General features: G+C 40.0%; 1 protein-coding gene across 2 annotated transcripts in view; it reads right to left on the reverse strand.

Annotated features, from left to right (window-relative positions):
• The window catches only part of NUP93 (nucleoporin 93), a 111,245-nt gene that overhangs the window by 80,069 nt on the left and 6,829 nt on the right, over window positions 1-24,347 (reverse strand). For both annotated transcript variants that reach the window (XM_003263084.4, XM_030796696.1), the window contains 2 exons: window positions 15,424-15,616; window positions 3,962-4,079 (listed from right to left, as the gene is read on the reverse strand). In XM_003263084.4, the coding sequence (XP_003263132.1) occupies window positions 3,962-4,079; window positions 15,424-15,602 (297 nt within the window). In that variant the 5' untranslated portion in view covers window positions 15,603-15,616. The remainder of the gene's footprint in view (window positions 1-3,961; window positions 4,080-15,423; window positions 15,617-24,347) is intronic.

The raw sequence follows: 24,347 nt of genomic DNA on the forward strand, positions 1-24,347 counted from the left end.
TGCTCTGCAACGGTCTAATGCCATTAAAAATATTTTTAATTATTAGGGATACATCATATTTATTCAAGTTGTACATGTGATACTTTGATACAAGCATACAATGTGTAATGATCAAATCGGCAATCAGGATACCCTTTGCCTCAAGTGTTTATCATTTCTTTGTGTTAGAAACATTCCAATTCTACTCTTAGTTATTTTGAAAGTCTAATGCCATTTAAAAATATTATAGACTAATGCTGGGAAACTGCAGCTCCCATTTTCATGGCCAACTCAGGCTATTTCTGCACAGACTTCTTGAAATATACATGCAATCTAGTGAAAAAACCCAGAATATAACTGAACTATGTAAATTTGCACTTTATTATTTTATAATACATGTATCCATGATACATTAGGTCTGTTCAGATCACAGTAAAGATGTGCAATATGCCCTCAATATTTTTTTCTCCAAAGACAGAAGTGAGCAAGTGGATCTCTGTGAAAGGACGCATACTCCCAAGCACCACAAAGTCATTTAGAACAGATCCAGTAGAGCTGTTTTAATAGCATGTCCTGTTATCACTCTTCACCTCTATTATACAAATGTAGGCCTTCTTTATGACCATTTCCAAAAAATAAAATCAATAAACATTCAAAAAATTCTACTAGTATCATCCCTACATATATTTAAGTGGCGTTTCTTTAATATACTACCTTTGCTGGTCACAGCAATTTTTTTAAAATGCATTCACAATGCACACAAACATTATTGATTATGACAAACAACGAAATGGTAACAACAAAAACCGGTATTAATTTCAAGCTCCATTAGAAGCAGAAGGAAATATAATCAATGTTTACCAAATAGAAAAGGACAATGCATACATGGCAAAATGCCCTTAGGCTTATAAGTAATGCTAACAATGGATAGTACAAAGTCCTGGACAGTATTTGTCAAAGAATGCATCAGCATTTCCTTTTTATGAACAGTACTTTAAGTGGCTTATAAATTGACATAATAATTTCCCTCTGACTGATAGCACATGGAATTAGGGTGCATTCTCACCTCAAAAAAAAATGCATTGATTGAAAAACAAAAGTTCAATTACAAAAGTCCATCAGATTTATGGTATGTGAATTATATCTCATTTAAGCAATTAAAATAAATGAAAAAAAAGTCCATCAAATAGTATATCTGGCTTTTCTAAAGACAAATCACTGAAAATGTCCAAGTTTACTCTTCTTGGATAACCAACACATTATGAGAAGAATTAAGAGGAGGATCACTGCATGCCAGGAGTGCAAGCTGGCTTGGCTCTTATACTTGGTTACTAAACAAGAAGTCAGGGAAGGACATGTGTATAGGAAGTTTAAGCACAGGTCAACTGAGCCACACAATACAACTTAAAACCTCCAATCCCTATTGATAAAACGGAGTTTCCCCGGATCAGGCCAAAGCTAAATTTTCTCCTTTAAGCCTTTGCTGGCAAGAAGATGAAGTCAACAGAGAACTTATTTCAAAACTAGTAAGCCTTAAACTTTTACTTCAGGTCTAGATGATCAATTCCTAATTAATCAAGTTATCTTGGACTGACCATTTTGAATTTTTGAAGCTATTCTGGAACAGCACAACGAAGAGGTGAGTTGTTTTTTTTTGTTTTGTTTTGTTTTGTTTTTTGAGACAGGGTCTTGCTCTGTCACCCAGACTTGAGTACAGTGGTGCACACAGGAGGGACTCACTGCAGCCTCAACCTCAACCTCCTGGACTCAAGTCATGTTCCCACCTCAGCCTTCCGCTGTAGCTGGAACTACAGGCGTGCGCCACCATGCCCCGATAATTTTTTATCTTTGTAGAGAGAGAGTGACGTAGTTTGAATACATGTCCCTGCCAAATCTCATGTTGAACTGTAATCCCCAATGTTGGGGGTGGGGCCTGGTGGGAGGTGACTGGATCATGGGAGCAGATTTCTCATGAATGCTTTAATACCATCCTCTTGGTGCTGTCCTCATGACAGTGAGTTCTTATGAGATCTGGTGTTTGAAAGTGGCACCCGCCCCTGCCTGCAACTCTTTCTAGCTCCTGCTTTCACCATGTGACGTGCAAGCTCCCACTTTGCCTTTTGCCATGAGTAAAAGCTCCCTGAGGCCTCCCCAGAAGCAGATGCTGGTTTTATGCTTCTTGTACAGCCTGCAGAACCATGAGCCAATTGAACCTCTTTCTTTATATATTACCCAGTCTCAGGTACGTCTTTATAGTAATGTAAGGATGGCCGAATACAGGGGGTATCACTATGTCGCCCAGGCTGGTCTCAAACTCCTAGGCTCAAGCAATCCTCCCACCTCAGCCTTCTACCATGCTGGGATTAGAGGCATGAGCTACTGTGCCTGGCCAAGAGGTGAACTTTTGAAATGGAAGCATCCTTAATCTCAAAGTTCAGAGACTTCCCAGTGGTACAGGACCAAAGCTCTGATGCGCTCATTCCAAATTAAGAAATTCTCTTTGATGTAACTAAGCATATATTGTTAGAAAACCATCTAATGGCAGTGTTGAAGGAGGGTATTCTTCCATTAAGTAGAAGGTTAGATGAAATGATCATTATGACTCAATACCTTTACAAATCTGTCAATACCTTAAGGTAAAAAAATGGAGTTTCACATCACTGGAAATGCATGAAGTGCATCACAAAATGCTGTTGAGTATTCCAAATACCTACTCCAAGAATATCAAAGAAAATGTAAAAAAGACTTTGTTTTTCAAACAAACAATTTCTCTGGTATTTTCAACATTAAAAACAAACAAAAAACCCTTTCAGCAGGTGCCATTTCTTTCCACATTATTAGGGATGCTCCCAAAATATATGGTGAGTATTCATCCCTGTTATATGTATTTGTTAACAGAGAGCCTCAAGCAGTTGTACGGGGGAGGGGGGCTAAAACTTTAAAAAAAAGTTTAAAAAGTATACATGCCATTTTAAGATTACATAGAAATGAGAAGGCAACTATAAGTTGACAGGGAAAAATAATTTAGCATATAAAACTGGAAAAACTGGATTTTCATACTTTGGGAACATAGCAGCAATAGGAAAAATATCTATAGTTCTTCAACTGTCAACTCAAAGTAGTTTTAGGTTTCTGAATTCAAATAAATGCAGGAGAAATGTGGCCATTAGATGGACTAAAATGGTTCTTAGGAAGGTTACTGGGGTAGAGAGTATTAATTCAAATTGAGCCCAAATAATATTGCCCATTTCTACTAGAATTTGCCTCTGCAGGAGGCATCCTTTCATTTTCAGGTAAATCAATGATAAAAAAATAAAATGGTGCCCCACTGTCCCTTCACTCTAATGCAAATGCAGTGTTCCAATTCCTCAAAAACTAAACAGACCATGAGTTTTTTCCTTAACAATTTTATGTCAGTTTCTGATTAGATTAAAACAGCTATCAATTGCTTGTGGCATATTTGGTTAAATGAGACTGGAGTGCTCTATTAGACTATTTCCTGGTGCCACTAATGCAGCCAAACACTTCTTGGAAATCATTGAGTAGGTTTCAGTAAATAGTACTCTAAGTTTTCCCCAGCTCTTTGCCAACCAATACAAGTAAGATGTAAAAAAGAAATGTGGAAGACGAATAGTAAAATTATTTGAGATCTAGCAAAGAAAGTGAAAGAAACTTGCGACTAATGTCTCTGAGCCTTGGATTAAGCCCAAGGAAGGAAGAGAAATCTGTTCTCCTAATTATAATAATCTAAAAAGTGCAGGTTGGAATTGCTTTCTTAAATTCAGCCACACAGAGAGCTCTGAAAATAACCCAATGTTTTCCACTATACCTCCAAAGCTGAATTTACTGTTCTCTTAATATCTGAGGAAGAAGAAAATTAACAAAGAAAACTGAAATTCCTCAATCTGCTGGTTAATAAAGGGCCACGGTCTTCAGCCTTGGTTATATGCTCTGGGTTCCACCTGCACTTGGCAGCCCTTACCTGAATGTCAGTGTCCTTCACAGGCTCAAGAGGCTCAAAGGTGGTGGCTGCACTCAGACTCTCCAATCGCTGGGAGATGTGAGATATGTCAAGTCCCCGAGACCCGAGGAGAACTGACCTACGTGAGGATATAGAATAGGGAGATATAAGTAAGGGGGAAAGTAGGATTAGGACATCTAATATGCTTCATCAAATACTGGAGAGTATTTTTAATTCGAAACTTCCTATATACTGTCCAGACACTTTTACATAGTTGTTTTATATCTTTCCACAGAGATCACCTGGAATAAGAGCCATAACACTGTACTTTGTAGTAACAGATTCAAGTTCTAATCATGCCTGAATTTGAGAGCCTTGTCTAGAATAAAACGATACTACTACCACAGACTAGACTGCTCCAAACATGTCATAGTAAAGAAACCCATGAGGTACATGCTATCATTCATCCCCATTTTATGGATGAGAGAACTAAGGTACAAAGAGGTTAGCCAGCTTGCCCAAAGTCACAGAGTCAGGAAGTGGCAGAGGCAGGTCATCTAGTTCTGTGGCACAACGCTTTTCTTTTTTTTCTGAGACCGAGTCTCACTCTGTTGTCCAGACTGGATTGCAGCGGCATGATCTCGGCTCACTGCAACCTCCACCTCCCAGGTTCATGTGATTCTCCTGCCTCAGCCTCCCGGGTTGTATAGCACAACTCTTAACCACCATCCTACACTTACAGCCTCTGTAGATGGATATAGTGAACTACAACATTGTAGAAGTTTCAGGAGTAACCTAGTATAAACGTCATTCATGAGCTAAGGAAACTAAAGGTTCAAGGTGATCAATGATTTGCCCAGGGGCAATCAAACCAGAATTCAAGGCCAGTTCTCCACGGCTTCCCTTCAAAAGCCAAACGCCATGTTCAGCACATCTGCAGGTTCCCTCTCTGCTGCCCAGTCTAATAATATAGGAGGCTGTTATCTGATCAGTAAATGCTTTTGAAGAGAAATGGGAATAATATAGCCATCTTTATTTCTACTCACCTGGGGCAACATAACAAGGGTTGTTTTTTAAAGAAAAGGTTGCACTAATATCTAGAACACTCTCTGGAAAAAAGAAACTTAGGGGAACTCAATTTCTATTCCACCACTCTCCACTCTCCACTCCACTCCACTCCATTCCATTCTTCTATTTTATTTTATTTTATTTTATTTTATTTTATTTTATTTTATTTTATTTTATTTTCAGACAGGGTCTTGCTCTGTTGCCCAGGCTGGTCTCAAACTCCTGGCCAAGCAATCCTCCTGCCTCAGCCTCCAAAAGTGCTGGGATTACAGGCGTGAACCACCACATCCAGCCCATTAATTTGTAGACTGTTTTTAGATTATAAATTAGTACCGAAAACTCTCACTGATAACATTTGTGTTCACTTTGAGTAACTTAGTAGTCAGATAATTTGGCAGCACATGTAACCCTAACACCTACAGGTATAACACCTAAAAGTTTCAATCCCGAACTAACAGACTTACTGGAGAAGAGAAAGGATTTCGAATATGTAGTTCTAATACAATAAATACTACAGCAACAGATTACATTTACCCAGAGGTTCCTTCCTATAGATTTTTGTCTCTTCCAGGTCAACTATGATGCCATCCCCGGGGCTTTCCCTCCAGGTTGCCATATCTTGCCTCTCTCCTCTAATAATCCTAAATAGTTAACGCTCTAAAAGAGTGGGTCTCTCTTCTCAAAAGAAGACATTTATGCAGCCAACAAACATATGAAAAAAAGCTCAGTATCACTGATTATTAGAGGAATGCAAATCAAAACCACAATGAGATACCATCTCATGCCAATCAGAATGGCGATTATTAAAAAGTCAGGAAACAATAGATGTTGGCAAGGCTGTGGAGAAATAGGAATGCTTTTACACTGTTGGTGGGAGTGTAAATTAATTCAACCATTGTGGAAGACAGTGTAGCAATTCCTCAGGGATCTAGAAACAGAAATACCATTGACCCAGCAATCCCATTACTGAGTATATACCCAAAGGATTATAAATCATCTACTATAAAGACACATGCACATGTATGTTTACTGCAGCACTATTTACAACAGCAAAGACTTGGAACCAACCCAAATGCCCATCAATGATAGACTGGTTAAAGAAAATGTGGCACATATACACCACGGAAGACTATGCAGCCATCAAAAAGAATGAGTTCATGTCCTTTGCAGGGAGCTGGATGAAGCTGGAACCCATCATTCTCAGCAAACTAACACAGGAACACAAAACCAAATACTGCATGTTCTCACTCATAAGTGGGAGTTGAACACTGAGAACACGTGGACACAGGGAGGGGAATAATACACATCGGAGCCTGTCAGGGGGTGGGGGGCAAGGAGAGAGAGAGCATTAGGACAAATACCTAATGCTTGCAGGCCTTAAAACCTAGATGATGGGTTGATAAGTGTGGCAAACCACCACGGCACATGTATATCTATGTAACAAACCTGGGTATTCTGCACATGTATCCTGGAACTTAAAGTAAAATTTTTTAAAATTAAAAAAAAAAAAAAGAGTGGGTCTCAACCCTGGCTGCACATTAGAATCACCTATCTTCAGGAGTAACCTAGTCCAAACTTTCCTCCCAATGACTGTGATTAGTTGTGATTAACACTGGACTCAAACTCCTGGGCTCAAGAGATCCTCCTGTCTTGGCCTCCCAAGTAGCAGGAACTAAGGATGCTTGCCACTGCGCCCAGCTTTATAATTTATCATTTAAAGTATACAATTTGGTTATTTATTTACTTATTTATTTTGAGACAGAGTCTCGCTCTGTTGCCCAGGATGGAGTGCAGTGGTGCAATCTCAGCTCTCTGCAACCTCCAGCTCCCAGGTTCAAGCAATTCTTGTACCTCAGCCTCTCAAGTAGCTGGGACCACAGGTGCACACCAACACACTCAGCTAATTTTTGTATTTTTACTAGAGACATGGTTTCTCCATGTTGGCCAAGCTGGGCTTGAACTCCAGGCTCAAGTGATCCACCCACCTTAGCCTCCCAAAGTGCTGAGATTACAGGCGTGAGCGACCAGCCTGGCCTACAATTCAGTGATTTTTATGTATTCATAAAATTGTACAACCATCACTATAATAAATTTTAGAATATTTTCATCACCCCAAAAAGCAACCCCTGACCAATAGGTGGTGATTCCCCATTTCCCCCCAAACCTCCCCCATACCCTGGCAACTACTAATCTACTTTCTGTCTCTATAAATTTGCCTATTCTGGACATTGCTCATAAATGCAATCACACAATATACAGTCTTTCTAACTGGCTTCTTTCATTTAACATAATGCTTTCAAGGTTCATTCATGTTGAAACATGTATTAGTACTTCACTCCTTTTTATTGCCAAATAGTATTCCACTGCATGGACATACCACATTTTATGTATCCATTCATCAGTGGATGGGCATTTGGATTATTTCCGCTTTTGGCTATTATTTTTAAAAGTTGCCATGAACGTTCCTTCACAAGTTTTTGTGTGAGTATACATTTCCATTTCTCTTAGGTATATACCTATGAGTGGAATTGCTGGGTCATATAACCCTATGCTTAATTTTTTGAGGAAATGCCAGACTGTTTTCCAAAGCAACTATACCATTTTACATTCCCACCAGCAATGTATAAAGATTCCAATTTTTCCCACATCCTCACCAACACTTGTTACTATCTTTTTGATTACAGCCATTGTAGTGTTCCACTTGTTTAAAGCTATTATAGAAAAAAATTAAAAACACAAAATTTTGGGAGCCTCCGAATAGCTACCAGAGAATGTAGAGAAATGTCTGGATATCCAGGCAGAAGTCGGCTACAGGGGCAGAGCCCTCATGAAGAATCTACTAAGCAGTGTGGAGGGGAAATGTGGGGTTGCAGCCCCCACAAAGAGTCCCCACTGGGGCACTGCCTAGTGGAGTTGTGAGAAAAAAGCCACCATCCTCCAGAACTCAGAATGGCAGACCCACTGACGGCTTGCACCATGTGCCTAGAAAAGCCACAGGCACTCAACACTAGCCCATGAAAGCAGCCAAGGGGGCTGTACCCTGCAAAGCCAAAGGAGCACAGACGCCCAAGGTCTTGGGAGCCTACCCCTTGCATCAGTGTGCTTGGATGTGAGACATGGAGTCAAAGAAAATTATTGTGGAGCTTTAAAATTTAATGACTGCCTTTCTGGGTTTTGGACTTGCATGGGGTCTGTAGCCCCTGTGTTTTGGCCAATTTCTCCCTTTTGGAATGGGAACATTTGCCCAATGCCTGTACCCCCATTGTATCTTGGAGGTAACTAACTTGTTTTTGGTCTTACAGGCTCATAGGCAAAGAGATGTGCCTTGTCCCAGATGAGACTTTGGACTTGGACTTTTGAGTTAATGCTAGAATGAGTTAAGACATTGGGGGGTCTATTTGGAAGCCATGACTGTGCTTTGAAATGTGACAAGGACATGAGATTTGGGAGGGGCTAGGTGTGGAATGATATGGTTTGGCTCTGTGTCCCCACCCAAATCTCATGTCAAACTGTAATCCACAATGTTGGAGGGGGCACCCAGTGGGAGATAACTGGACCATAGGGGCAGACTTCCCCTTTGCTGTTCTCATGACAGTGAGTTCCCATAAGATTTGGTTGTTTAAGAGTATGTAGCACTTCCCCCTTCACCCTCTATCCTGCCCCACCATGTGAAGATGTGCCTGTTTCCCCTTCACCTTCTGCCATGATTGTAAGTTTCCTAAGACTTCCCCAGCCAGGCTTCCTGTACACCCTGTGAAAATGTGAATCAATTAAACCTCTTTTCTTCATTAAAAAAAAAAAATTAAAATAGTAAACCTCCTTATACCCATCACCCAGCCCCAACAATTCACATGTCGTAGCCAACCCTGTTTCATCTACATCCCTACCTATTTTTCTCTATCAACAAATATGCTTATTTGTTATATCCAAGATATTGCCTAATTTTTTCACAACTTTTAAAGTTCTGTTTCTTTAAATGAAATCCAAATAAAGTCTCTACTTGTGGATGATTAATATGCCTCTTAAATTTCTTTTCATCAATAGGTTGCCCCTCCATCTCATTTTTTTCTTATAATCTTTGTTGAAGATTCTGGATTATTTTATCTTGTAAAGCAGTGTTACTCAAGCTTTAAATGTACATGTGATGACAAAGGTACAGAGTAGAAAAAAAAAGTGCGTATGAATCACCTGGAAAGCTTGTTAAAAATGTAGATTCTGATTTAATAGGTCTGGGATGGAGCCTGAAAGTCTCCATTACTAAAAAGCTCATGGTTGATGCTGATGCTGTTGATCCACTGACTACACTCAAAGTAGCAAGGCTATAGTTTCCCACAGAAAACATTTTACTGATGGAATCCCCATGATATCATTCAACATGCTCCTTTGTCCTCTGTATTTCCTGCAAATTCAAAGTTCCAAGGGTTTGATTAGATTGAGGTGCCACTATTTCTATGGCTAGATTACTATATATTTTTCATCAAGAGGTATTTAATATCTGGTTATCTCTATCTGAAATATTTGCAGTCTTGATGATGATTGCTTAGATCCATTTACTCCTCTGTAGTTGCAAAATGGTGCTATCCTAATTCCATCTTTATTAGCTGGAATACTTCCATTCCAAGAAACTCTAAAATCAACTATGTAATTACCCTGAATAATGAGTTGGTTCTCTAGCATTCTCCAAAGGCGATCAATGAGTTTTGTTTCAGTATATAAACTCATAAATTTTAAACATATTTGATATGTTTCAATCCAATGCAGTTATTATCCTAATTGATGATCAAATAATCTCATCTTTGGCCAGTAGAAGCCTCTTCACCTTGGTTTCTGGGTCCTTCTGACATGACTGTCCTAGCATCATTTGTTGAAAAGACTGTTCTGGCCGGGCACGGTGGCTCACGCCTGTAATCCCAGCACTTTGGGAGGCTAAGGCGGGCGGATCACGAGGTCAGGAGATCGAGATCATCCTGGCTAACACAGTGAAACCCTGTCTCTACTAAAAATACAAAAAAATTAGCCAGGCATGGTGGCGGGCGCCTGCAGTCCCAGCTATTCAGGAGGCTGAGGCAGGAGAATGGCATGAACCCGGGAGGCGGAGCTTGCAGTGAGCAGACATTGAGCCACTGCACTCCAGCCTGGGCGACAGAGCAAGACTCCATCTCCAAAAAAAAAAAAAAAAAAAGACTGTTCTTTTCACAATGAATGGTCTAGGTACCCTTGTTGAAAATCAGCTGATCACAGACACATGGGTTTATTTATCTGGATTAATAATTCCATTCCATCAATCTACATGTCTATCCTTATGCCAGTACCATAGTCTTAATTACTGTGACTCTGTAGTAATTTCTGAAATTGCAAGTGTGATTCTTCCAACTTTCTTCTGCTTTTTAAAGATTGTTTTGGCTATTCTAGGTCTCTTGTATCTCTATATGGATTTTAGAATCAACTTGTCACTTTCTGCAAAAAATCCCAGCTGGGATTTTGATAGAGACTGTGCTGAATCTGTAGACCAATTTAGGGAGTATTAATATCTTACTATTAAGTCTTCTGATCCATGAACATGGGATGTCTTTCACCTGCTTTCTTATACAAATGATAGAGTACTAAACACTTTTTTCTACCCTGCATTTTTTACTTAATAATATGTCCTGGAATCACTCCATATTACTGTATATTCTCATTCCTTTGTACTACTGAAGAGTACTCTACTACATAGACATACTAAATTATTCCACTAGTCACCTACTGATGGACATTTGTTTGTTTTCAATTTTTGCTATTACAAATAATGCTGTAATGAATATCCCTGTGCACAGGGTTTTCTTGTGTGTGTTTTTTACCAGTATATCTTTGGGACAAAACCCTAGAAGTGGAATTGCTGGATCAATTTTGCTAGTTATGTCTAAATTTTGTCCCATGGTGCTGTACTGTACCAGAGACACCTAAGAATGTATCCAGTGCCAAAATAATTTTAATGTATACCAGGACTTTGAGAACCTCAGAATTTAAAAATTAGCTACTAGAATTGTTAGAAAAGAAAGGTCATTTAAGTGGTTGACACCTGTAGAAACTGTTCAGTGTGTGGCTTATGCAGTGTATGGCTTATACGATGCATATGCAGGGAGAGAAAGGACTGATGAAGGAGACAGGGAATCTAGGGTAGGGATGGCTTTATAAATAAAGCCTGTACTTTCAGTCTGTAAGGGTGGAAAAATCCTTAAGAACGTTCCCTGCCTTCTACCTGTTTCAATTCCCAAAAGCCAAGCAGTCCCGCATGAGCAGAAAGTCATGGAAGCTGGAGTCTCCTTCCAGTTCCAGGGGAGTAGAAGGACAAGGACTGTTCCCTGCATACATGGGAAGCATATAAAATGTCAAGAGGCCTGGGTTCAAGTCTCACCTGTCACTTACTGAAAATATTAGATACATCACCTTTCTAAGCCTCAGTTTCTTCCTCTGTTGAATGTGGGGGAAAGTGCCTATCCTACCTCTCAGGCACTGCAGACCAGTCAGGAGAGTGCCTGTGACAATCCTTCAGAAACTGAAAAGTAGCATACAAATATGTGGGGAAAAGAAAGAGAGATCAGCCTGTTACTGTGGCTATATACAAGGAAGTAGACATAAGAGACTCCATTTAGTTCTGTATTTGAGATGCTGTTAATCTGTGACCCTACCCCCAACCTTGTCCTTGCAAGAGACATGTGCTGTGGTGACTTAAGGTTAAAAGGATTTTGGGCGGTGCAGAATGTGCTTTGTTAAACAAGTGCCTAAAGGCTGCTTATGGTTAAAGGTCATCACCATTCTCTTAAATCTAGACAAAAAGAAAAACATTTGTCTCCTGCCCGTCCCTGAGAGATGGAACATCTCCAGGTAAAACCCTTTGTGTGCTTTGTTTACTGAGTAAGGAGAAAACCGCCTTTAGGAATAAGGTGGGGCTTGCTGGAGCAATACTGCTAAAAGGTTTATGGAGATGTTCGCATATGCATCTCAAGACACAGCATTTTCTTTTAAACTTATTGATGTTTCAAGGATTTTTTGTTCATATGTCTTACTGCTGATTTCCTCCCTACAATGATCCTATTGTCCAGTCACTCCCTTATCTTTTTGATGGTAAAGATAATTATCAATAAATACTAAGGGAACTCAGAGGCCGGGGCCGGTGTGGGTCCTCTGTAAGCACAGCACCGGTCCCCTGGGCCCCGCTTTTCCTTCTCTACATTTTGTCTCTGTGTCTTATTCCTTTTCTCAAGTCTTTTGTCCCACCTAACGAGAAGCACCCACAGGTGTGGAGGGGCAGGCCACCCCTTCACAAATATGAGGAATTCTTACTAAGTTGGATTTGAAATTCTGGCTTGGCCACTCACTATTTGACTTTCCTCAAGTCTAAAATACAGATAACACTTTCACAGGGTTATTTTAAAAAGAAATTATATAATGCGTGTAAAGTGTATGGCACAGCGCCTGACAAACAGTAAGAGCGTAAACAACAGCTTATAGTATTATCACAAGGAGAGTTATAATTTGCTGGAAAACTTTGGGGTAATAAATGTTTATATATGCTTGGCGTGAACATGGAGAAGTATGTGAAAAAATAAATTAGTAACATTGGTTACGCTGGATGACAAAGTTAGGGAGAAAGAGTGACTACTGGCGTTTTCTTTATACACCTCTAGCTTGCCTGATTTCAGAGTTTGAATGGAAAAATCTAGTGTGGCGTCTTTGATGAGAAAAGAGGGGTATGCAATTGATAATGGGCACCCTCCAACCTCCTGGGCTCAAGCAATCCTCCTACCTCAGCCTCCCGAGTAGCTGGGACTACAGGTGTGTGTCACCATGCCCAGCTAATTTTTTGTAGATGGGTTTTGCCATGTTGTCCAGGCTGGTCTTGAACTCCTGAGTTCATGCAATTCACCTGCCTCAGCCTCCTAAAGTGCTGGGGTCACAGGCACGAGCCACGGCACCCAGCTCAATATTCTGTTTCAGTTGATCAATGTGCACATAGGTATTCATTCATTTTATTATTTATACCAGGAGTCAGCAAACTTTTTCTGTAAATAGCAGATAGTAAACATTTCAGGCTTTGCAGGGCACATGATCTCTGTCAAAACTACTCAACTGTCATACTGTAGCACAAAAGCAGCAGACAATACAAATAAGCCTGGCTGTGTCCCAACAAAACTTCAAGGCTGGATGTGGCTCATGGGCTGTAAACCCCGATTTACATTTTTATATATGTTAAGCATACTCTTCTTTATGTGTGGAAAAAATTTAACAATTGTAAAAGATCAAACACACACATAAAAAAAGCTATCAAAGCTATTCTCTAAAACAAAATATTCAACACAGTGTATTTGGACAAATAAATAAATTTGGCACATAACATTTCAATCTTAAATCTACAATCTAAAATCTTAAAGACAGAATTTTCTTTCAAAACTTATTTCATGTAAGAAAATTTTTCCTACTCAGTTCTCTCTTCTGCCCTCATCTTGTATGTACTAAAATATTCACACCACACTTTATGTCTCTGCCTATCAAGAAGACGGAAAAATACAGTCATCAGCCCTTTGGTTTCTTTTTAAGCACCTGCCCCACCCTATACCCATTCTTTCAACATTCCAACTTCCTCCTCCCTAAAATAATGAATTTAAGGTAGAAAGAAATGAAAAAGAATGGAAATTTACAAGAAAGAGAGCATGACCGATAATTGTTACCAAGAAAACATTTTCCCTTTTTGCTCTTAATAGGCTGTAAAGCTGATGCAATTAAATTATAACTATAGCAACTAAGCTGGCATCATGGGCCTTTCGCTCCAGCAGTATCTTTGCATACAGCACAGAGCCTGCATGCTCAAGACTGGGGCTAACTGCAGGCAGCCAGGAGTAGCAGGTAAGGAGCCTGGAGGGAAGGCAAGTTAGCAGAAGTGTCTAAAGGCTGGTTGGGCTGTGAGAAAGCAGTGTAGGGAAACAGTTGGCTGCATTTAGCTGCAAGGCTGCAGGGTAAAAAATCCCTGCCAGGGTTCCTCTGACTTGCTTTTACCAATGCCAACAGAACCAAAATCAACTAGTTATTTTAGAAAATAACATTTTGGGGAGGCCTACAGAAGAATTTCCACAACATCCTTACTGACTCGACAGAGCAGCCAAAACATTCAGCTCTCAAGAACAGGAATGTAGCCCACTCCTACATAATACTCCTGTGACATCTGTTAAATGCTTAGAGCAGACAATGTCCCACGTTAACACCAGCACTTAGTTCTTTCTCAAGTTCAAGGAATAAAGACTGAGGAGAAGACTGACAATTTTCCATATTTCCTGCACAGAATCTCAGTGTCTTTCCAGACCCATCAAAGGCACAAGTAGCAGCACCCTCTCCATCCTCCCATGCCCTTCCATCACAATCAGAGGAGTATGCACTCTGGAGTCAACCTCACTAGGTTTGAATCCTGACTTTACCACTTGCCAGCTGTGTGATCTGGAAGAGTTACTTGCCTTCTCTGAGCCTTTGTTGCTCAACTGTAATGTGGAGATTGTAGCCTAATGATGGTTGTGAAAATTAAGCAAAATCTTAGTCTAGCCAAGCTTGTAACACACAGTAAATAATCAGTAAATCAAATTTCTTAAGGAAAGCAGCATAGTCTTTTTCTGCCCCACTCCCCACATTATAAGCTCCTTGAGAGCAAGAACCATGTCTAATTCACGGTTGTTGCCCCAGAGATGGTCCAGACCTGGCACAGCGTGAACCTTAAACACATGTTTGTGGAATCAACAGCCCAACTGGTGCTGTGTGGCAGCAGTGGCTGCCAGCCCAGTCAGTCAGCACTTTTCCCCAGCTGCACTCTCTTGGGGCTCACCCACTCTCCTGTTCTACAATCAGCTGGGTGCACTGTATTTCCAAAGCCTTTCAGAAGCAGCCTCCCGGGTCACTGACAACAAGCAGACAGAATCACTCCTCACTTGGATGGTTTTTCGTCACTAACTGCTCATCATTTCTTCCAAATGCTCTTAAAAACTGTCCTCATCACTGAGTGCTCTCTGGCTTTGAAGGTAAAACTTATCTGTGGGGCCCATATGTATTAACATAACGGGAGCCATTTATGACCCAATGGTCATTGAACCCAAGCAGGAACTACTGTGACCAGATTCAGCACGACAGAGCTCTTTCACCCCCTCCCACCTTGTGATCATCTCTCCCTGTGATATCGGCTCATAACTTGGTAAGGCAGGCAGGCTAGAAAACCTGAGAGGCAGGGAAACAAACCAAGGCTGCTGCCCTGTTTACAACACCTTTCTGAGTTCCCAATAATCTGGCTAGTGGCTGTCATTCACAGATTGGATCTGAATTCAAGGCAGGAAAGAAGAAACAGATCCTGCCCCCAAGCCACCCAGTACTAATGCCGCCTCTCTACCAGTACTCACGCCTTGACATCTGCCGTCTCCTGGGACGTGCGTGTGAGGGTACGGGAACGCAAACGCTCGCCTGCCTGCTGGATCTCCTGTAAGTTCCGTTCCACATGGGGAAGCTCTGAGATGCCCTCAGTCTCAGCAGCAAGCTGTTCAGCTTGCTGAAGGAGCTCACCAAACCCCTCAGTATCCATTGGAGATGCAGATCCTAGATGGGAGAAAAAAATGAAAAGATCTAAATCAAGGGAAAGACAGGTTTCAAACACTGCCTGAATCTGTTACAAGCTTAACAAAACAGCAGAACTTTTTGTAAACAGACGAGGACACAGCTCATCAACAAGCAGGATTTGTTCCTGAACATAGCCCAAGAACAGGCCTGACAGAGAAAATGAGTCAGGCTGTGAAAAAACAGATCATTTCTGTGCGTATTGACAGCCCCGAGATTGATTCCTGCCATCAGAACAAATGCACAGATATCAAGTCACAGACCAGAATTCCTGCCTCCTTCCACAGACTCAAAGCAGATAAGGAAATGGAAACCACTGTGGCAACCTCTAGGAGGCTTAAAGAACAGTCAACCTGCACCTCTTATTCTCCACCCATCTTAGAAAAACACTAAGGAATGTGTTTTTCTAAGCACCCCAAAAGCACCAGGCAATTTATAAGACCTTATCTCAAATGATCCTCACAACCACTCTGTGAGGAACAAAGAAAGAAGAACAAATTCCAATCCACAGAAGCTGAGTTACATGCCCAGAATACTCTCTACTGTGATTTGGCTGAACCAAGACCAGGAAAACATAGGCATTCTTCAGACTAACCACCACTAACTCTCCCTCTCTCCCCTACTGTTACTCTAACACACCGGCTCCTTCACTAACATAGAAGAAATTCTTCTTTTTTTCTTTTTTTTAAATACTCATGTCCAGGTCTCCATTCACACATTCTTTATCTTACAAGGTTACTGAGAGCACAGATCTGTGCCTGCTTGTTATATATGACATTCAGGACATTAGATTTGTTACTGTACCTGCTACTTTTAGAAATGCCAATAGTACAGAATATATACTGCACTATTCTTATATAAGGTTCTTGACCAAGAGAATGTTTTTAACTCCTACCACTAATTAAATCAACAGAAGATAAAAAGTAGCACCATGGTAAGAAAATTGGGCACGGTGGCTCACGCCTGTAATCCCAGCACTCTGGGAGGCCGAGGCGGGCAGATCGCCTGAGGTCAGGAGTTCCAGACTAGCCTGGCCAACGTGGTGAAACCTCTATCTCTACTATAAATACAAAAATTAGCTGGGCGTGGTGACACACACCTATAATCCCAGCTACTCGGGAAGCTGAGGCAGGAGAATCACTTGAACCCAGGGCGGGGGAAGATTGCAGTGAGCCAAGATCACACCACTGCATTCCAGCCTGGGCAATAGAGTGAGACTCTGTCTTGAAAAAAAAAAAAAAATTTTACATTGCTAAAAGGTTAAGAAGAAAACCTTCCATTAAAAAATTACTTGTACAATAGCTCTTGTTATACTTTTTTTTTCCTTTTTTTGGGAGACAGAGTCTTGCTCTGTCAGCCAGGCTGTAGTGCAGTGGTACGATCTTGACTCACGGCAACTTCCGCCTCCCAGATTCAAGCAATTCTCATGCCTCAGCCTCCCAAGTAGCTGGGATTACAGGCGTGCACCACCACACCCAGTCGGGGTGACACTACCGGCTTTTTTGTATTTTTAGTAGAGATGGGTTTTGCCATGTTGGCGAATAATTATATGTCAGCTATGAAGCACAGGTTAATTGTCAAAAGGACACTGTTACTGCCATAAATCCATTAAGAACTTTTAAAAATGAGCATTAAAGGACATTAACTTTAAAGGCAAAGGCACAAGGTTAAAACAAAAATAGCTCAGCTGGAGTAAACATAAAGACACTTTGGTATTCTTTATGAAGTTCCAAGCTGACTTTAATCTTCAACAAAAATTGACGTACACAATAACTCTTAACCTCAAGTTTCTAAACAAATATTGTAATTTTTTTGACCCAATATAATCAGGCTGTAATTCGCAATCTTTATTGTGAGAAAATGGAGATGGGAGAATTAGGAAAGTATCCTCGGGGAGAGAGGAGGAAACACAAGAATTTTGAGGAGATGGGCATTTTTAAACTACTCCGGCCTGATAGAGAAATGTGTTTTCTCAGGAATGTTCAAGGCCAATGACATTCTACTAATTACACGAAACCAAGGTCATTCACCAGAAAGGGAAAAGAAAAGCAAAGCATTCCCTTCTCCGGAACCCCACCCCACCCCCCCGCTCATTATTTTTACTCTAAGATAAAAATAATTTTTCCAACAGAGTCAAGGAAAAGAAAATACTTTTTTCTTTCATGAGGAAAACTTTGGAAATCCCTAAATAAAGAACTGAATGAAACAAAACTTTTCTATGATTAAAAAAGAAGACAAAGAAAGATAAAGGAAGAAAGAAATACAACTAATATTTCATGCCTAAGTCAGACAAAGGAAATGCTCAGCTTCTCAAATGACCAGCCCACCCCAAAGATTTTGAGCAATGAATTTGAGTTTAAGTAATTAATACAGAATCAGTCATTTACTTTAACATGGTCTAATAAAGATTTTTTTAAGTTAATTATATAGAATTGTTTTTGACAATGGTAAAATAAAGGTTGAATCTCTGAACAACATCCGAAATGTAATATCCCAAAACTGGGCTCTAACTTTTCATCCACAAAACCTGCCCCTTGGCCTTCTCAGTGTGTGAAGACTTCATTATTCAGTTGCTTGGACCAAAACCCATGATGGCCCCATAACTTACATCCTACATCCAATCAACCAAGAAAGCCTTTCAAATCTACCTTCAAAATACATCCAGAATCTGCCTGTCCTCGCCATCTCTACCTAGACACCTCCCCACATCCAAGCTGCCTCCCTAGACTCTCTCAGCAGTCTCCCTCCCTAACCTCCCAGCTTCAGCCCTTGCCTCCCACAGTCTATTCAGTCTATAGCAACCCAGCAACCAGTGATCCTTTTACAGTCAATCAGATCACATCCCTCCTGCTTAAATCTCTTGTACAGAATGAAACCCTACAAAAGGGGCCCCACCTCCCCTCATCACTCAGACTCATCTCCAGCCCTATCTCCACTCCTTTCATGGGTGCCAGCCACTCTGGGGCCTCTTTGCTGGTCCTCAATGGATCAGGCACATTCCTTCCTGCCTTACAGCCTTTGCACTCCGCGTTTCCTCTACTGGAATGCTCCTCCCCCAGAAACACTCAAGGCTGACTCCCTATCTGTTTCGGCTCACCTGTCACCCTGCCTTTGAGGCCAACCTAGAAAGCTATTTAAAAAAACAAGCCACCCCCAGCAATCCCCCATCTCCTTTACTGTCTGTCACCTCTGCAAGAATATAAGCTACACAAGCACAGTGTTGTTCACTGACGTACCCCAAGCTTCTAAAACAGTGCCTGGCACATAGCAGGTACTCATTTTTTGAATGAATAGGAGGGGTTTTTTCTTCCGTTGGTGAGAGTCTGTCCTTCTCAAAGGCTTCCTGCACTCCCTTGCCAAATGGGCACCCACTAGCTAGCAGAGATCTGAACAAAAACATTCCCTTCCAGTTGGTATCAGATTACCAACTGATACTTAACATTTCTGAGGCAGCACAGCATAAGGCAGTGACAGTCTAAATGGCATGAATTCATATCACACTTGGTCCAGACTAGTGCTTTCCCTCTAAATACCAAGACCAAAAACCAGGTGAACAGAATTACAAACCAAAAGAAACAGATATATATAGAAAGAATTTTGCTACATAACTTCAGGGTAGGAGTAAAAAGAGAATAAGCTTGTTCCACATCTACACAGAAGAAGAGAGATATGTATGAAATACTATATTTGGGAAAAACTGGATCTGTCCTGCATTATTACTCAACCAGTAGAAATTAATTATACAAAAAAGTTTTATTAAAGTTTCCAAATTTATACATTTTTTGTTACCATCATTGTGCAACTAAATCTATACTTTGATGTATTAATCATCCCACTGCACTAAAATGCTTCAATTTATGGCTAATTTCATAAATTTAGGATAATTTTTATCCCCACCACAGAATAAATATCAATTTAGCCACAAAATATAGAGATTAAACCACTAAATCAACTTTGACCCAAGAGACTAAAAACTAATCATGAAAATAACCTCAGTAAGCTTTGTCCAGTAGAGACAATGAAAATGATCTATGGGGGAAAAAAACTGAAGTCCAAGCCTTGTGTTGGGAAAATCTGGCCATGTAGCCTGGACACCAGCTGCATCCTTGGGGAACTATGGAGGAGAGGCACAGGAAGAAGCAACACTAAGAAACCACGGAAGCAGGACCCGGAGCAGTCAATGCAGCACAATTGGGGCTGGACAGGAAAAGGTCAGCAGGGACTGCGGAACAGCACTAGGGCTCCTGTATGACAGCAGTGACCAAGCCCTTGAGCGTGATTGGGAATCTTTTGGCAAGGCAACACTGGCAGGCACTTCAGACAGTATCGCAAAGTATCAGGGCCTTGGGCAACAAATTACTCTCCCTATAAGTAGGACTTGGCAGAAGTGCTACTGAGCCTTCATAGAAACTCCTCAACAACCTGGGCAACTGAGAACCTTAAAATGAATGGCAAACTTATCACTGCTGTTAGAAGGCAGGATTGGTTACACTTGTGGGAGGAAGAACAAAAGGGGAAGGATGAGGAAGGCTTTAAGGGGGCTGGCAATTTTCAGTTTTTTGATCTAACCGTTGGTTGATAGTATGCTCACTTTTCAGAAAATTAGTCAATCTTGACTCATGATTTGTGCATCATACTTCAATAAAAAGCTCCCCGCCCCACTGCTGCTGCCAAGCAAACAAAGGACAATGACCCACTTTTTTTCAGAAGCTGCAGTAGGATACCCCACTATGCTAAAAATCAGGAATGTTCTCAGTGGGAAGGTCCCATAATGTAGATCTCTTCACCACACCTAGAGGATGCTGAGCAAATTAACTAAATGAAAAAAGTAAAACCCACAGTTTGAAAGAGAGAGCTCCTACCTAGGGCTAAACAAAGGGCTGGCCAAACTTCTACTTCCTCATGCTGGTCTGCGTTCACCTGTCATTTAGTGTCTAAAACACATGTCCCTTTAGGACATATCAACATTCATAAATGAGGTGGAAAAAAATTCCCAAACTGCATGTAAGGTGAAATGAACTAAATATAAAGGCAGAGCAAAAAAGCACAAAATAATTTCAGTTCATTTACTATTAACATGTCTTACGAAAAATAAAATCATTTCCACATTCCGAATATAACAACTATGTTAAATATTTAATCGAGCCAGAAAGAGTAGATACTTAAATATTCAAACAGCTAAGCACTTCTAAACCATTGTAAATCAGTATTCTCAAAGAGTGGCCCCTTCAGGATTTTGTAGATGGTCTGAATCTTAATGTTATAGTATTCATGCTCATTGTATTAAAATCCCACATCTCTGTTTTCTGATATTATTAGTTCATTGGTTTCTTTTATTTTTAAAGCATCAGCCACGAGTAGAATACCTCTCGTCCTTTATTCAGGGCTTATGGACTCTCAAGCTGGGGAATCACTGAGTCATCCCAGAAATAGCTGTTACTTACTAGTTCTCTAGACTTAAGCCTATGTTACTCCCAGGATATACTCCAGAAAATTAAAGCACTAAAGCTACAAAGGGAAAAGGAAAATGAAACAAAGGAAGCTATAAAAGAGCCTCAGAGCCATCCATCCTAGACATATCTGCCAAACGCTTGCCCAGTTTCTAGTCTCCTACGGCAAGAGTGAGCAAACTTCTTCTGTAAAAGGACAGGTAGTGAATAGTTTGGGCTTTGTGGGCCAGGCTCTGTAGGAACTACTCAACTGTGCTGTTGTAGCTTGAAAGCAGGCATAGATAATATGTAAACCAACAGGCGTGGCTTTAACAAAACATTAATAAAACTTTAATAAAACATTAATCATGAACACTAAAATTTGAGTTTCATATAATTTTCACATGGTTATAAAATATTTTTCTCTGGGTTTTTTTTCCCCAGAGGATCCAAAGATGTAAAAACCCTTCTTAGTTTATCTGGCACATAGGCCATAGTTTGCCAACCCTTGGGCCTAAGGTATTTAAGCTAGACTTGATAAGCTACCCTAACTAGGCCCCAGTGTGAAAACATTGTTAAAAAGATAAAATGAGTGACACAATAGGTGTGTTGCCATCTCGTTTCCTCTTTAAACTGTTCATTTGGACAGCATATTTGGGGAAGAAATCTGTTTTGTAAATGATGATGCCTGTCCCATTGACCTAATGCACAGGATGCTAAAGGGAATCCACGGCTCTTAGTATAATGCAACATACTAAACTCATGTGAATTTTCCCTTTTCCTTATCACCCACAATCCAAACAGCCCAGTTATGCAAGAAATACAAAGGGCTGAGAAAAAGATGAAAGAATAAAGACAAAGCCATCTGTCTTTTCTTCCATGTTAATGAAATCTCTCTCCATTCACTGACTTGCATGGGGAGATGACACCAGCTATTTTCCTGCAGAATTTCAATATAATCAAACAATACTGACTGAGGAATTCTAATTTAGTAAAATGTATGTAGTGACATACCCAAATATTGTCTCTTTCAACTTCAAAGATCATGCAACCTAAAAAAGACAGTTGTTAGCACTGCTATTTTTTTTTGATGTTGTCAAAGGAGGAGATTTTATATACATCAGAGAAAGTAACAGATGTTGCTATTTATATCCTTTCTTCCAAATGTACAACTGACAATGTTCTTCCTTTTTTGATTATTTTAAATAATTATTTTTGATTATTTTAAATATTTTAAATAACAGTAAGATAACAGTAAACAGTACTGTTTTTAATAACAGTAAAAGAAATGGAAAATAAAAACATATTTTAGACAGAATGGGTGAGAAGATTACACCATGAACCCAAACACCTGGTTCCAATCCAGACTGTTCATTTACTAGCAGATAAACTGATTTACCTCTGAGATAAAACCCCAATTTCTGTCTCAATTTCCTCATCAATTAAAAATGGTAATTCCTACCTACTTCAAGGAGTTGTTGATACATAAAAGTATCTTATAAACTCTGCTGATTTATATCATTGTAAAATGCTATTTTAGCTTTTCTCCCAAGTTGCCAATTTGGCAACATTTTATCATTTAATTATAAACATCTCTGCTTCAAAATATCTTTTGGTAAATATTTAATCCCAAATTATAACTTATTTAATCACAACTTTATATCATTAAGTAAGAACTTCTGGAAGACAATTAAAATGTTTAAATGTATGTTGTATTGCCCACTACCAAATATGCTTTTTATTATAAATCCAGATTTCCATAATGAAGGTGTGATTCAAAAGAAATTTAGCATTTAATTTTAAGCAGAAACTTTGCCCTCAAACCTTATTAATCAGACTATGACAGGAGTAAAACATAAGAATGGTGTTCAACATTCTTGTGAATGATTCCTTCTTTCTCATCCAAGATTGATGAGAAAAACCTCCGCTCAAGGTATCAAAAGTTTAAAATACTGATTCTGTTCTCCTCTCTTTTGAATACATAAACTAGCTAGATGACAATATCATTCCACTTTTTACTATTATCTGTCAGCTGTCAATTACAACAACAACCCAAAAGAAAATTAAATCTTGACAGACATCATTGTTTCAGACGCCTCTGGAAAAGAGAGGAGAGGATAAAAAGAAAACTGTTGGAAAGTTCTTTATAGCCCTGTGAGACTAAGTAAAAGAGTTAGACTTTATCATTATTCAGAAGGTAGAGTTCTGGAGAAAACAAAGACCTAAAATAAATTAACCTAGACAGAAGAAAAAGACTTGGGTGATTTAGTAGCAGTACTGCCCTCAATGACTCAATGTTTGCAATAAGGAATGCGTAGTATCAGCTTTCCTGATACATAAAATATCACTTGTATTATTTCCTCTTCAATGAGCAAAGAGAAGTAATAACCTGGCATCACAAAGAAAAATAAATTACCCACATAAGTAACTTCCTGATAAACTCTTGGCTGTCCAGCAGAAGGCCCAGCTGGGAAGAAAGTGCTGTGGACTACAGCTTGGCTCCATCCCACGCCAGCCCTCTGTCCCTGGGGCTGGATCCTCTCTTGATGAGGGGCCTGCTCACCTTAAAGAATTTACAAATGTGAGATGTTTTAACTCGGTCTTTAAACTTACTTGATGCTTCCTGGGAAACAGCCCCATTTTAGTGGTGATGGAAATTATCTCTATAGAGAACCTTAGGAATTATACTAGTTCTGTCTTACAACTAGCATAAACAGGGGCAGATCACCAAGTTGGCCCCAAAAGCCCTGTCGCTTTGGCTCTTCTCTCTAAACCAATGCTACTCAACTTTGCCACACAGGGGACATTCAGCAATAGCTAGAGACATTTTTGGTTGTCACAACTTGGGAGGCAGAAGGTGTGCAGATTCTAACAAAAGTCTGGGTCCCTACCATAATAATTTTAAAACCACTGCATGTACAGAATTATCCCACTTGGGCTTTTTATGGCAGTATATTCATACCTTGGTATACCACACAGCAATGGAAAAGAAATTACAGACTACACAGAACATGGATGAATTTCGCAGACATCACAGTGAGCTGAAGAAGCCAGATACAAAAAGAAAAAAAAAAAAAGCAAGCACTGTATGACTCCATTTATACGGATCTTAAAAACAGGAAAAACGAATCTATGGCACTAGAGATCAGAATACTGGTTATCCTTGGGAGTGTAGGGGGAGTGCTGATTGGGAGAAAGCACAGCAGAGCTTTTCGGGTACTAAGGACTGAACTGTGTTCTCTCAGATTTCCTATGTTGAAGCCCTACCCCACAATGTGATGCTA

The sequence above is a fragment of the Nomascus leucogenys genome, chromosome 2 (genome assembly GCF_006542625.1).
Source record: "Nomascus leucogenys isolate Asia chromosome 2, Asia_NLE_v1, whole genome shotgun sequence".
Classification (NCBI taxonomy): domain Eukaryota; kingdom Metazoa; phylum Chordata; class Mammalia; order Primates; family Hylobatidae; genus Nomascus; species Nomascus leucogenys.